At 42.2% G+C, this 16,375-nt stretch overlaps 1 protein-coding gene across 2 annotated transcripts in view; it reads left to right on the top strand.

Moving 5' to 3' along the window:
* The window catches only part of MATN2 (matrilin 2), a 669,488-nt gene that overhangs the window by 547,776 nt on the left and 105,337 nt on the right, over positions 1 to 16,375 (top strand). For both annotated transcript variants that reach the window (XM_078686985.1, XM_078686983.1), the window contains exon 11: positions 10,372 to 10,494. In XM_078686985.1, the coding sequence (XP_078543111.1) occupies positions 10,372 to 10,494 (123 nt within the window). The remainder of the gene's footprint in view (positions 1 to 10,371; positions 10,495 to 16,375) is intronic.

The raw sequence follows: 16,375 nt of genomic DNA, 5'->3' as shown, positions 1-16,375 counted from the left end.
TAGGTAGATATAAAGTCCTAAACATTGAGTTGATGATGCTGTAGGGATAATACGTTAATGTGGAATCAGTTTAACCCACAGAGGGAGCTATTTATATTGCTATTTATGTTGGGGTGTTTGATAGAGTTATGTAGGGAATTGGGAGAAGAGACTATCCATTTAATACAGATAAAACAGCCTTCTAGGTGCGGTCAGGGTGCAGACGGGCTTGCTTTTGGCGTGCCGTTGGCACGCCTGCTGCGCAGACGTACAGACACATTATTCAAAAATCCAGTATTAGAGAGGGTATGGCGAAAATTGAGAAGATTATATACTACACTGAACATGAAACGAAAGATAGTGAAGTAAAATAAAATACAGACAGGAGCCCAGCACCTCCTATGCCTCCTGATTGGTTTTATGACAGAATATCCTTCAACTAAAAGATTGTGACAACTGAATATTGTGTCAAAAATATTGCATATAAAAATATCAAGGTTAAATACTTTCTATCTAAACTAACAAAATATTCTGTCAAAAATGGCGTGGAACAAAATGTCATCAAAAAAAGGTAAGTATATCCAAATATTAATATATACATAGCATTATAAGTAATTTGTTTAAAATATTAAACTAGAAAATAATAATATGAATAAAAATAAATTATTTTAACAAAAAATGTAAATAAAATATGTACATACAGATATATACATATTCTCTAAAAAATATAAAAAATAGGTACATAATTTTTAAAATACATTCAATCAAAAATATGTACAAGAAATTAAAAATGAACTAACATATCATAACCAAAACATTTATGCAACTTAATTTAAATATAAAAATGAATGTAAAAACTTGTTTTCATTAATGCTGTCAACTGAATAAATATTATATATATGTATATACATATATGTGTGTGTATGTACATATATTATTAAAAAATAATGATAATTCTACAATCAACAATTCAGCAATCAAAAATAAACCACATTAGGTAAAATATTGGACTTCAAAAGATGCAGATTAACTAATCTAACCCAAGTTTAAGTAAAAGTAGGGAAAGTGTTTGACTGGATTTACTATTCCCGTTCCAGTCTAAGCACCAGTAGGGAAAGTTTTGGACTTGGTATAGTTTATAATTTAAATAACCTCACACCCGATTTCTCTACAAACCCAACAACCTACAACTATAATATGAATTACTAATGTAAATGTACAAAAACTAAAATACTCATTAAAAAACACTTTGGGGTCAATTCCGATCCTGGAAAAAAAACATCCGTGCGATTCGTATCCAGAGCCCTCTTCGTACGAATCGTAAACATGCCGTACGAACCTACGAGTACGATCCGGACCGGGGTATGAGGACGCGATTCGTACGGTCCACATCAGGTAAGGGCGATCAGTACGGAAAAGCACACAATCACATACACACCGTATGATGCGATCATAGGGTGTACGCACCGTACCCCGTGATCGCAGGGTGTACGCACCGTACACCCAGCGAACATGGGGTACGTTGCGTACACCCCATGATGGCGGGGTACGGTGCATACACCCCATGATCGCAGGGGTACGCAGCGTACCCCTGCGATCATAGGGTGTACGCACCGTACCCGGGGGGGGGCGTTCCGTACCTGTTTCGAGGCGAACGCTGCTTCTCCGGATGTTTTCGGCTCCCGTAGAAAAAGCATTGCACGGTGCGTACCCGACATGAATCGTACTTGCTGGGTCGGAGAAACCAGCCGCGAATCGTACAGATGTCGCGTACAGCGGGTTCTGAGGGAGATTCGTACGGAGATTTGATTCGTACGGTCTCTGTACGATTCCTACAGAGTCCAGCTCCTGGTACGAATCGTACTTCGTCGTACGTACGGGGGACGTTGCAGGGTATGATTCGTATTAGACAATCGCTCCATACGGCTATTCAGAGCGGTGTTTCCTGAATCAAAATAGACCCCTAAATGAATTTAAATAATGAAAATAACAAATAATCTATTAATCAACTTGCATAATTAATCACCAAGTAAATATTTAATTAACAAACCAAAATTTAAAATGAAAAACAATACTTTATAATTCAAATACCTTCCCACCCTATTCCCCTAGAAACCCACCAAGATGTTATTAAATTATATATTACTATTTAAATGTAAAACATTGTAAACAATTACACTAATAAAATTAACATTTAAAATTAATATAATAAGTAATGTATATTAAATGAATGAAACAGCAATATGTAATACATCATCCTAAAGTAAACAATATTATATACAATATTGTTAAAAACGATGTGATATACATAATACAATTATAATCTTGCCTTCTATGTTCATGTCCTCAATATTTTTGTAGTGATGATATGTTTGACATGATAATCATGTAAGGAAATGGTGAACCAGCAAGGAGCCCGGAGACCACAACACCTTCAAGACATCCCTCAACTGCCAACTCCTGAAAGAGATGAAAAGGAATACCCTACCCCACTGCATCAACGCCAGCGGCAACCTCAGCAAAGAACTCTTCATCATCGTTTGGGAGTTCTTCAACTCCTCAGCCACCAAAAACATCATCACCCCTTCCCAAGAACTCTGTGAGACCCTGGCAGACTTCTTCCACAACAAGATCTCCACCATCTACAAACACTTCACACCTCAACCCACAGCCTCTAACATCCTCATCCTCCTCACTCTCACGATGCAAATTCTGACCAACAGACCACCAATTGGAACCATCTCACCACACAGAGCACCACAGCCATCAAGCAATCCGTCCACTCAGGAGCACCAACAACCCCTGTCCCCGCCACATGTTTAACCTCAGAAGCAGGATAAACAGCAATGAGCTCACCACCATCTTCAACACATTCAATACCATGGCAACCTTCCAAGAAGAATGGAAACACACTGAAGTCAAATCCTTCCTCAAGAGACCGGCCCATTTCTCTGCTCTCCTTCCCCACCAAAGTCCTCGAAAAGGCCATCAACTGTCAACTCAGGTATACCTAGAGAACAATGATCTTCAGAAGCCATCCAAATCCTGATTTGCCACTAACAACGTCACCTAAACTGCACTGATCGCTGCCACCGATAACATCAGATTCCTCCTGGGCAGGGGAGACACAGCCGCCCTGATCCTCCTCAACCTATCAGTAGCATTTTACACCATATCCCACCACACCCTGACCAAGAGGCTTCATCAGATCGGAATCTAATGTGGTGCCATCAAATGAACCGCTTCCTTCCTCATCGGTAGAACCCAGAGAATCCACCTACCACCATTCAACTTGAAACCCAAGAACATCAGTTGTGGCGTCCTCAGGGTTTATCCCTCAGCCTTACACTGTTCAACAACACCTATATGACCCCTCTGGCCAACATCGTGAGAACCCATAGAGTGAACATTTTATCCTAGGCTGATGATACCCGGTTCATCCTCTCTCTATCTGAAGACTTATCCACCACGATGGCCAATTTCTGTCTGTGCATGACCAGCACCGCAGTCAAGATGCAAAACAATTGCCGCAAACTCAACACAAACAAAAAGAAATACTGATCTTCTGGAATAACACCTCCCAGTGGAATGACTCCTGGTGGCCCTCTGAACAAGGACTCTCACCCACTCCAACAGACCACGCCCACAACCTTTGAATCATCCTGTACAGCAAGCTCACCATGAAAAGCCAGAACAACGTGATCTCCTCCACCTGCTTCTTCGCCCTTTGCATGCTCGGAAAGGTTTTCAAATGGCTCCCCATCAACACCAGACATACCATCACTCAAGCCCTTGCCATCAATCAATCAATCAGGGGTAGATAGAGTGCGCTACTCACCTGTGAGGGTCTCAAGGTGCTGGGGGGGGGTGGGGCGGTGCAGCTCCGGATCAGCCAAAGAGCCAGGTTTTGAGGCTCTTCCTGAAGGTGTGCAGAGTGGGGGAGCGTCTGGGAGGTCATTCCAGGTCTTTGCTCCAACATAGGAAAAGGCTCTTTCACCTGCTCTGGTTCTGCAGATGAACAAATATTTATGCAATTCACAAGCATTACATTTATAATAGCAAAAATAACAACAATTAAATTGATCAAACGAATATTATCAATAACATACATCATAATTAATTACAAAATAACATTTTATTATAAAGGTAAACATCTAAAAAATTACAGATTAAAAAAAAAAATATTTAAACACTAGAAAAAATACAAAATATTTTTTTAAAAATCAAAATTGAACAGCGCTAGACTGTTTTTCTACATTAGAGGGTTTGTGGCCCAAGATTAACAAACCACTGTGATGCACGGCACCAAGCGCAAAGTGAAAGAGCGTTGGTTAAAGTAAAATATAAACTGGAGTTCATCCAATCATATATTGCTCAACCAGCTGTCTGGTCAGTGAGATTAATGGGAAATTAAATGTATTTAAAACAAGATGGATGAAAGGTTAAAAATCAAAAAATCATCATAAAGTAAACTCCATTACTATAGAGGCTGTGGGGTGGAGGGGGGGGTCTGGTCCTGCACGTTTATTCATGAGTACAATTAACAGTTGGTGTACTTCCCCAGCCAGCCTCAGCCTAACTGACTTCAGAACCCCCCATCACATTCTATATGACAACACATGGAACCTGCTGAGTTTTCATTCTTGATAAAGCTCAAGAACAACCCAGTTATTTACACAGTATTTACAGTAAGACACAAAATTTATGAAAAATTGTTGTAAGGAAAACCAGAAGGCAAAATTAACCATATTCAAGGATGGCTATTAGATGGCTGAAGTTGCACACAAACTGACAGACAAAGATGGATATATACAAGTTTTGGATGCAAGTTACAGAACTGCAAACCTCTGACAGTTACCAATCATAGGGGCCGATTCCGATCTCGTTCGGAAGGGTTCCAAATCGGATGCGGAATTGCCTAAACCGATCCCGAGCCCATGTTCCCGACCGAATCATTCCCTGTTCTGAACGACCGAGTAGAATGCCTTGAAAGCCTTAGCGCTGACCAAATCAGTTCCGGAAGGCATTGGGAGAGGTAGAACCCTCCGGAGCCGAATCGTACATCTCTATGGGGTAGGTTTTCCAAGTAAGCAAGTAGGATGAACGATTCGGACAGCCTTTACAATTCAGTTTGCCCAGATCGAAAAGGCTGCCGGAATCAGTCTTTGGGGGCCCGTAGCAGGAACCCATTCACCCGGGGCCCTCCAAATTGTGCCTGTGGGGATACCCAGGGGTCCCCCCTTTCCAACCATGCACAGTGTGGCAGGCACCAAGGGGTGCCCACCACAGGCTGCACGATTATCCCCAACCACCCCTTTTGCCAATGCGAGCCTGTGTCAACATTCGGTACACAGGCTCCCATTGAAGTCAATGGGTGTCCAACCGAATTGTATCCGATGAACTCAAATGCATCTTACTTTTTCGGTCAGACTCTCCTGACACGAGTTGCACGGAAAGCATTCTGGACATTAGTCGGTTTAAATGCTTTCGGAACGAGATCGGAATTGGCCCCATAGTCATGTAACCGTGTGGCGTCTCGTTTTTGCTATATCTTTTTTCATTATCTCTCGACCACTTCTATCACCACAGTGCCTTTCCTCTGTGGCTGGTTTCCTTTGAATCCTCATTACGCCACTACAACCTTTGTCTTCACATTCCTTCTTGGTCATCGCCTCATATAACTCACATTTCTGATGTAAAGGTACGCTTCTGATCCATTTCTGTCCATTCTCTAAGTACGCCCAATTTTCGCTAGCTACTCTGTAAGGCCACTTTGCATGGCCCTTAAAATTTCAACACCCCCTGACCTGTGTCAAAATCTAATGTGTTTCAGCACAAATTCTTCTTAACATTTTTCCATCTTTCCCAAAAACAACGGGGCTCATTATTATTGGTTATATATTTCTGGGCTCCTTCACTTATGAATATTTTCCATAATACCTTGATGGTTCTTGCCATGGTTATTTCTCAAACACACTTCACCTCCAGCCAACAGCAGAGCACATCTATCATTACAACAGCAAAATAATTTGCATCTGGCAAAGTCCATAGACATCTAGGGCTAGCCTCATCTACGGAGGAATCCTGTAACTGTCGCGTCTTGGCTCCTCCTAGGTTCATCTTCTTCTCACTTTCCTTGCATACCTTTTATTGCCCAATTCAAAACATCTTGGTACATTCCAGGCCACCAATGCTTTTTCTTCACTGTCCTCAAAGTCAGAACTTGTCCTAAATACCACTCTTCTGTCAATTCAATCACCCTTATCCAGAACATGTTCTGGCAGGACAAACATTTCTCCCCTCACAAAACCTTCTTCGTCAATTTTCATTTCTTCCTTCACCTTGAAATATTATCTAACTGCTATTTCCACACAACTCACCCTTTTGTTTCAATCCTTGATCAACTTCCTAACCGCCTTCAACATTTTGTCCGACTCATCTGCCTACAGCTACTCCCTCTCTTGCGATTGCTATCATTTACTCCTTCAGGCGGTCCCACGCATTAGCTATTTCTCAATCATTCCACTCCTTGTTCCTCATTTCCACTCTTAAAGTCAAATATAATAAACAATAAGCATGTTTGTTATTACGCATTAGAATGTATTCCATTACAAAGTTTCATCCTTGGAATATGGCTGCTATCCTTGCCAAACTTTGCTGAAACATTCAATGTTCTATCTGGCTGCAAAACCCTTAGCAATGACTAGATACATTCTCAACATAACCTTCAATAGTAGCCAGGACTTCCCCCTCAATCACCAAAGAGTTTGTCTTGACTGTTGTCAATAGTGAAGAAGCACAGGCTATCACCCTCTTCTTTCCTTCTTGTCTCTATGATAGTACTGCCCCAATACCGTGGGCCCTTGCATCCACCATGACATATGTTTTTTTCTTAACTTCAAATGGGGTCAGTATATCAGCTGCATATAGTTCCCTTTTTATGTCTGCAAAGACCTTGGATTGAGCTTGGAGTCACTCAAAGTGTTTCCATTTTCTCTCTAACAATCGCAAAGGCTATGTCTTTTCAGCAACATTTGTCACACATTTCAGATAATACTCCACCAAGCCCATAAACAATCTTACGTGGTTTTTGCCTTTTGGTGTCGGTGTTGCTTTAATTGCTCCCATCACGTTTGTTTTTGGTCTTACTCCTGTAGAAATAGTGTATCCCACATAATCTATTTCTGTTTCTAGAAATTAGCATTTTTCTTTTTATTGTCAAACTTGATCTGCTAACAAATCTAACTCTTCTTTTAATGCCATATTCTGCTCCTCAAAGAATGAAGCTTGTTTCTGGTGACCAAATTATTAATTCCTCATTCTTTGAAATATGCTTGCTGCAAAACCAAGCCAAGAATGAAGGCACATGAACAAAGTTTCCCATCTGGGGTTATGAAAGCATTCATGATTTCAACTCTTGATGCAATTTCATTTTGTAGAAAGCACTTTTCCAACTTAGCTTTGAGAAATATTTACCTACCTTTAACATTAACATATTTTAACTTATGTTAGGCAATGGAAAGCTATCCATTACAGTGTTGTGTTTGAAACTCTCTAGGTCAATAGAATACATTAACTTTCCATCACCATTCTTCATCACTACCACTGGTGAAATCCGTTCTGCTGCCTCTAAAGGTTCAATCACCCCGTCAGACACCATCTCTTCCAAAATTCTATTAACTTCTTCTCTACCTGCTGCCGCCACCCTCCTACTTTTGTGTCTAACCTGAGTTATCCTCTCCCCATTATACCCTTAATTTCCTCGTTGTCTCATTTAATTCTTTCCTAGCTATTGCATTGTTTGCTTCTATTTTTCTCCCTGCACAATCTGTCAGAATGCTGTCTCTTGCCACATTGCCTTAATTCTTTGCAATTTTGCCTCTGAAAAGTGAAGATGGTTCCTACACCTGAATCAATTTTTTATTTGACCCCTTTCATACTACTATTTCATGCATCTGCGCGGCCTTCCACAATGCAGGAATCTGGAACAAAGCCCTCGACTGGATCCGCTCATTCCTCTCTGGTCAGACTACTGTCCCTCCATCTCGGATCCCACGCCAACCTCCTGCGGAGTCCCCCAAGGAGCCTCCATCAGACCTACTCTGTTCAACGTATACATGGCCCCTCTCGCCTCCTTGTCAGATCACACAGACTCAACATCGTATCATACGCAAACAACATGCAACTCATCCTCTCACTATCCAACGAACCCAACATAGCGAAACACAACTTTCAAGAAGGAATGGAAACAGTCGCCGGGTGGATGAAGAACTGCTGCCTACAACTAAACACAGATAAAACTGAAGTACTCATCATAGGCCCACATCCCGATGCCTGGAATGACACCTTGTGGCCCCCAGCCCTCTGGAACCAACCCGCGGATCACGCACGCAACCTCAGGTTCATTCTGGACTCCGAACTCAAAATGGATGGCCAGATCAACGCTGTCACCTCTTCCAGTTTTCACACCCTCCGTCACCTACGAAAAACTTTTGACTGGATCCCCCTCGCACACAGAAAAAGCGTCACCCACGCCCTCATCAGCAGCAGAATGGACTTCGGCAACGCACATTAAACCGGGATCAACAAGAACCTCACCCACCAACTCTAGAACATCCAGAACGCCGCAGCCAGGCTAGTCCTCAACCTACCGCGCCATTGCCACATCACTAACCGCGGGTGGAGAGCTCTGCTCCGCCTACGGAGTGTGCGGAGATTTGCCTACTCCACGTTCTGCGGAGAAAGCGGAGTAGGCAAATCTCCACACACTCCGCAGCAGAGCGGAGTTGACCAGCCCCCACCTCCAACCCTCCTATTAAGAATTAATTAAAACTACATTAAAAGTAAAATAATGAAGACTTACCTTGACTGCGGCATCCCTGGGCTGCCGTCCTCCTTTTCATCGTCGCCTCAGGGTAATCGGCGCATGCCCGCGCATTTCTTGCAAGGAATGTGCATGCGCGGGCATGCGCGCATGCGCAGATCACCCTGAGACAGCGATGAAGACGAGGCATTCAGCCTGGGGACGCCGCAGTCAAGGTAAGTCTTTATTCTTTTACTTTTAATATAGTTTTAATTCATTCTTAATAGGGGGTGAGGCGGGTGGCAGAGCAGAGCGGAGTTCCACAGAGTTTGTCCCAAACTCCGTGGACCTCCACGTAGTCCCACTTCTTCAGCTCCGCCCAGGGTTATACATCACCCACCACCTGCGCACTGTACATTGGCTCCCGGTCAAGAAGAGAATCACCTTCAAACTTTCTCACCCACAATGCCCTCCACAACTCTGACCCTGCCTTCATGAACCACTGCCTCTCATTCCACGCACCCCAAAGATCCCTCCGCTCAGCCCAGCTCTGCCTCACCACGGTACTGCGCATCAAGAAGACCAGAAAAGGAGGTCGCTCCTTCTCTTTCCTCGTGGTAAAGGCATGGAACACCCTCCCTCTCCACCTCCGCCAGACACCTACTCTCTATAAATTCCAGAAGGAGCTCAAGACCTGGCTCTTCAACGAATCACAAGACCACACGTACCCTTAAACGCCAGCGAAGACCTCTGACCCACTTAGCCTCCGCCAACACTCCGGAAGTGCTAAGGAGTTGGCCAGCTCCCCACCCCCCTCCCCCAGCACCTTGAGACCCTTCCTGGTGAGTAGCTGCACTTAACAAACCCATGATTGATTGATGCAAGACTTCCTTTAGCTTTTGCTCTGCTCTTTTTGCTCATTACATTTACCTTACTATTGTACTCTGTCCTTCTTTTATAGTCTACTTTTTCAATCCCCCTCGTGCATGTTTGACTCTTCTACAATTTTTGCAATCCCTATGGCCTCATTGAGAGTCAGGTTCCTGGCTGCCCATTGCTTCTATTACACCTTTGTACTCAAACTGGAATTTTCCTATATTCTTCTGCCAGTAAACTACATTTTAGACACTTCGGGTTGCAGGTCCTTTTCGTGACATAATTTTGTTTAGATGTGATCATGCGAATAGCTAGCCAGATCATCAGTAAATTGAAGCAATGCCATTGGAATACAGGCAAAAGGTTCAAGACATTTGGTCAAGAACACAACTAACAGCAGTAAACTGCCCAAGCCAGCCTGATCATAAGTCATTTTAGAACCCCGCCACTTTCCACACAACAACAAATGGAACCTCCTGAGGTTCCAATCCTGTTAACGCTAAAACACTGGGCAAAGAAAAGGATGGATAATCAAGTTTATTATCAATATTCTGCAACATGTGTGTACTGGTCAAAAATGTTAAGTATTAGGTTGTGGTACTAATTTTAGATGGTGCATGCTTTATTCTTTTATTCTTCTGACATGCTGTAACAATTATAAACTGTGTGCACTCATAAATTCCTACTGACTTCACATTTACCTGCTCTTTCAGCTGTGGATTACTGTGCCCTGGTGAAGCCAGGCTGCGAGCACATGTGTGCAAACATTGACAACTCATACAAGTGCTCCTGCGAAGTAGGATATCAACTTCAGGATGACGAGAAAAGCTGCAAAAGTAAGTTGCCAGTAACTGTTTAAATCTTGTAAATAATTTGTGTATAGTTTGTGCTCTGGGTATCCCAAGTACTTTGTAATATCAGATTGTCTAGACATGTGACCAGGTGAGATTAAAAATAACCAAAAATGACACCATTGTCAAAATGGATAGGATTATTTAGGCAAGAGTCTAATGATATGGGAATGTTTTGCTCAGATATCAAACCGCATGTCATGTCCTTACTGATTTAGAAAGACCTCTTTGCATAGCTGTGGCAAAGAATATGAGGCAGAATGAGTCATGACAATGCCTTTATATCCAACTGAAGCAAAGCAGAGGCATTTTAAATGCTGCAGAACTTGCCATCTTGGTGGAGTTGGATCCTATTTGCCGTTCAAAGCAATATTTGTTTTGATGTGAACTTCTCTAGGTTAAGCTAGGTTAAGCTTTTGGTATAAAGTGCTAATCCAGTCGTGGACTCCCACTAGATAACAAGGTAGTTTCCCCATCTTCTGTGTACAAAGGTCATAGGGCCAGATGTAGGTAATTCTATTTTACCGACTCATAAATACCGAATTTTACCGATTCTGTATTTATGAATCGGTAAAATAGAAGTACCGAGATGTAGGTAAATCCAGATGTGGATTTACCGAATCTTTAAAAGTCGGTATTTACCGATTCGGTAAATACCGACCGGTAATGCCCCATTCATTCCTATGGGCTTGGAAGCCCATAGAAATGAATGGGGCATTACCGGTCGGTATTTACCGAATCGGTAAATATCGAATTTGACAAGGGTGCAGGGGGTGTCACTTTGACACCCTCTAGCACCCCCAAAAAAGGTTCGGGGGCCATGTGGCAGGCATACCTGCATGCACACCTGAATCGGTATTTTACCATCAAATTGAATTTGATGGTAAAATACCGACTTTGTAAGGCTTGTGGGACTCAGAAGAGTCCCACCTACATCTCAATTTTACCGATTCTGTAAAAATACCGGTCGGTAAATTTACCGACAGGTATATTTACCGAATCGGTAAATTTACCAAAATGGCCTGTTTCCTGCCCCCTACATGTCAAAAGCCAAATACCGTTACCGACCGGTATTTGGCTACCTACATCTGGCCCTTAGTTGGTTAAATTTGAATGTACATCAAATGGTAGTCAAATGCAAATAATCCAGAACCGAAGAGTTGGAACAGATTCTTTGACCCATTGTAGAGCATCATATACAAGTACTCATCTTTAATCAGGTAGTGAAAGGCTGTACTCATATTCAGGGTAAATCTGAAAACCTGACATAACTTCAAAATCAAAAGCTCTCTATATGGTCTCACGTATGGCTTAGCCACAGCCTTGATAGCTAAACTTCAGTATCATTCTCAACCTTGCAACCATCCCAAGTAAACGTCGACCCTAATGAGACATTTGAATAACATAAACGTTTATGATATTGAGAAGAGTTTGAAAGCTTTCACACCTGACAATTAAAGCATTATAGATCCTGAGACATTTCTAAAGAATATGCTCCATAACCTTACAACCACACTACACAGTTGTATTCAACTTAAAAAACTAAAAGAAGGCCAAAAGACAATGAAACATGTATCAATGAGCAGCTGGGAGATATTAAAGGCACCACTCGCCAACATCGTCCACTCACACAACCTCAACATCATCTCCTACACCGACGACACTGAACTGATCCTCTCACTCACCAAAAACCCAGCCACCGCCAAAACCAACCTCCACGAAGGAATGAAGGTCGTCGCCAGCTGGATGAAGACCAACCGCCTGAAACTCAACTCAGACAAGACTGAGGTCCTCATCCTCGGACCCACTCCCGCCACATGGGACGACTCCTGGTGGCCTGACACCCTGGAAGTCGTACCCACACCCACCGACCACGCACGCAACCTGGAGGTCATCCTGCACTCATCGCTCTCAATGACCCAGCAAGTGAACGCGGTCTCCTCCTCCTGCTTCAACACCCTCCGCATGCTTTGCAAGATCTACAGCTGGATCCTCACCAGAACCAGAAGGACGGTCACTCAGGCCCTCGTCAGCAGCAGACTGGACTACGGTAAAGCCCTCTACGCAGGAACCACGGCCAAATTTCAGAAGCGACTCCAGCGCATACAGAACGCCTCTGCACGCCTCACCCTCGACATACCCCGCCACACCCACATCACTGCCCACCTGAAAGGCTCCAAGTCAAAAAGATGATCACCTTCAAGCTCCTCACTCAGGCCCACAAAGCACTTCACAACGCCGGACCAGCATATCTCAACAAATGTCTCACCTTCTACACCCCGAACAGCCAGCTGCGCTCTGCCGACCTCGCCATCGCCACTGTCCCACGCATCTCCAGGACCACCACCGGCAGCAGATCCTTGTCTTACCTCTTGGCCAAGACATGGAACACCCTCCCTACACATCTGCGACAGACCCAGGATCTACTAACCTTCAGGAGGCTCATCAAGACCTGGCTGTTCGAGCAGTAGCTGACACCCTCCCCCACTCAGCGCCTGGAGACCCTTACGGGTGATTAGTGCACTTTAAAAATATGTGATTCATTGATTGAATTATAACCTGTAAGGAATACAGCAAAAACACAATCCAATTCTGATAAAATATGGTACAAAAGAAACAAAGGGCTACCACAAGGACATCATAGGAGAAACAGGCACACCAATGAAAGACTAACTGGCAAAACTTTTACAATACATTCATTCACTGGCTTTTGATATCACAAACCTAGTTAACTAATTATTCCTAGATGGCAGATCTCCAGGTATATTGAAACATGCAATCATCATCCCCACTGCTTAAGGAGCCAACAGCCAACTCACTATCTTATCAACTCCAGTGTGATTTCAAATTTTCTTTATCTCAACAAACTTAAAGAGAAAGCGGTAACAAAGCAACTTCACTTATATCTTGAACAAAACATAATACTTCTTGAGCAACAGAGATTTAGACTAGCTAGAGGAATTAAAATAATACTTGCCAACCATTGAGAAGTTCTCTTCATTAACCTTGATGAAAGCAAACAAACCACCCTCATATTCACAGACCTCTTGCAGCCTATGACACAGTGGGCCACTCCATTCTCCTCAAAAGAGTGAACCTAATTTGCCAACATTGCCTTGAAAGAGATGCAATCCTTCCATTTTGATCAGACTCTGCAGGTGTAGATTGGAACTGAGAATTCTTCAAACAGAAAACTGCCTTAATGCATGTCACCAATCTTGTCTCTGTCTCCATCTGTGTCCAAAGGTATTTGCTCCATTTTACACAGGTACCAAGTAACTATGAAGTTCAACTAATACCAAGCTTCTCATTAGCCAGTAAAATAAGTTGTGTAGCCACCTAAAGATTATCAAATTCCTTGGGCTTGTGCAAAAGATGGAAGAAACATATTCCGACTGAAATTCTTTTGGCAGTACCTTGTGTTAGAAACATGGTCCAAGTATTTCATACATGCCGCTGAGGAAGACAAAAAAAAAAACATTCCCAACTTCTTCTGTAACACCAATTGCACTGTTCAACACTACATGTGCGTCTCAAGCTGGCATGGTTCCATGCAAATGAGCAAATACTTTACATTTGCACTTGCATCTTATTGTACATGTGGGTGCAGAGACAGAAAAGCTGTCACTGGATGCATTTACTGTTCACCATAAAGTGGTTATGCCCCCCACCCACAGGGAGACCCTTGTAGAGTGCGTATCGGAATCATATGGACCTTCCAGACATCACCCTGGAGATGGGTGCAGCAACTCACTGCACATGCCTGCAGGAGGATCTCTGCCTCCTGTAACTTGAAGGCTAGATGCTGCATGCACATTGAAAGGCAGACCGACTGTTTCAAACAGCGGTATGCCTTTCACTAAAGTGCTCCTTCAAGACCAGGGGCCAATTCTTTGCTGTGCAGCCGGTTAAAGGTGTGCTGCACAAATCAGGCCAGTGCTCCCTATCAGCACCGCCCATCTTGGTGTGTTAGCAAGCATCAAGGGATGGCTGCAAATTCTCTACTCATTATTAATAAGGACTTATTATCCAGACTACCCTCCACCCTTTACTTATTTGCTTCAGGACAGACTTGCAAAAGTAATTTCTAATGAAGCTCCGACATCCGATTTCAAAGAAAGTGATAATTTAGCCCAAAATACGTTCTAAAACAACAATAGTTGTACCAGACTATATACGCATTCCAATTACAGCTTCAATATGATATATCACTGCCCCTATGTGGGGATCCAGAGAATGAAGTTTCAAATGAAAATAAAGTGTGTATTGGATTTGAATACAGGAGCTCAATAATTGCTAAGGACTGTGCAGATATTTCCTTGAAAAAATGGCAAATATCTCGTAATACGTTTTGGCTGTTTTTGGTTTGTTATTTCAGGGCTTATGTACAATATTGTTTCTTTGTTAATAAAATTAATACACATAATGGTACTCAAAGAATAATGGTAAATGTGATTCAAATATCTATAATATGTTGATGATGAGAAAATACTGGTTTGGTAAAGGTACATAAAGAATACTGGTAAATGTGATTAAACTATTTATTACATATTGATGAGTACACAAACATTGGTTTGCCATAATTGAGATTGATATATTTTAACTAATAAAATGAATTTTGAGAATATGAAATTGTATTCTCGATTTTCTTAGGTGTCTCTTATAGAATTTTTTATAATAATAGGTGCGTTTTTTGGGATTTTTATAACAGTTAGCATCGTAGAAAAAGAAGCAACCTCCATCCCCAGAACTGTGAAGGGCTTATTAAGAGATCAAAGAGTGGACTATAGTTAAAAACTGAAATACAATTGAACTAGCAAAGCTAAATGGTAAAGCAGAAATATCAGTCAATAGTGTTATAGCCAAAAGGCATGTTAACATGGGAGACTTCTACTAGGCTACAGAACAAATAGTAAAAGAAATGTGAAAACCTTGTGGCAATGAAGATCATAACCTCCTGGCCTTTTAATTAAATAAAAACACTTCAGAGACTGTGTTCTGAGGTTAAAGGTCCATGAACTTAAACAACAGCTCATCTTAAGATGGTAAACAAACATATTATTTCACATAGAAGCAAGACCTAACATAAAACCTAAACTATCATAGAAAACAACTAGCCTTGTACGTAGGTATATGTGCGCATGGTATTTGTATAGCATGTACCTAGACAAAAGGCAGTGGACGGCTGTACAGGTTAAAAGAAACAAATACAGTCAAGGACAGAATGAAAGGGTAGTTGAGTCATTAAAGCAAAAGAAGGGTCATACTGCGTTGCGATGTAGTGTTCTTAGATGTGTTTTCAGCAGTTTACTAAATTGGATATGGGTTATAATTGTGACCCCCCTAGTTGTACCCATCTGTCTAGAACATATAATTTCCTGCACCCACCTCAGTTTCTTAAAAAGTGAGCTACAAGCGTTAGCCTCTAGATGGGTCTCCTGAAGCATTATAATATGTGCGTCTGAGTCCCTTAGAAATTCACAAATCCGGGCCTGTTTCCTTTTTTCCCCCAGTCCATTTACATTCCATGAAAGGGCTTTAAGCTTATATGGCGTACTCATGACTCGGCTATAATCTCACACCCATCCTGAGCTTTTTGTGAATGAAGTTTTTCTATATATGAGGAATTTTTTTTTTCTTTTCTCCCACTGCTCTCACCACCCAATGTGCTCCCTCCCCCCAGAGGAACCCCCCCAACATACCAGACAATGTCATCGCCTTTGGAGCTCCTTGGAGGATTCTCTGACTGAATCCAAACTTAACTTGTCTTTTACAGCGAGTAAAGTAAAATAAAGTGCTTGATAATTTCCCTTTCCCATTTGGTGTATCGATACAATATGTAACGACACGTGTTAAATCTATTTCA

This window comes from Lissotriton helveticus, chromosome 4_1 (genome assembly GCF_964261635.1).
Source record: "Lissotriton helveticus chromosome 4_1, aLisHel1.1, whole genome shotgun sequence".
NCBI lineage: Eukaryota > Metazoa > Chordata > Amphibia > Caudata > Salamandridae > Lissotriton > Lissotriton helveticus.
The sequence above is the reverse complement of the archived record's forward strand: the minus strand, read 5'-3'. Positions and strand labels throughout refer to the sequence as shown.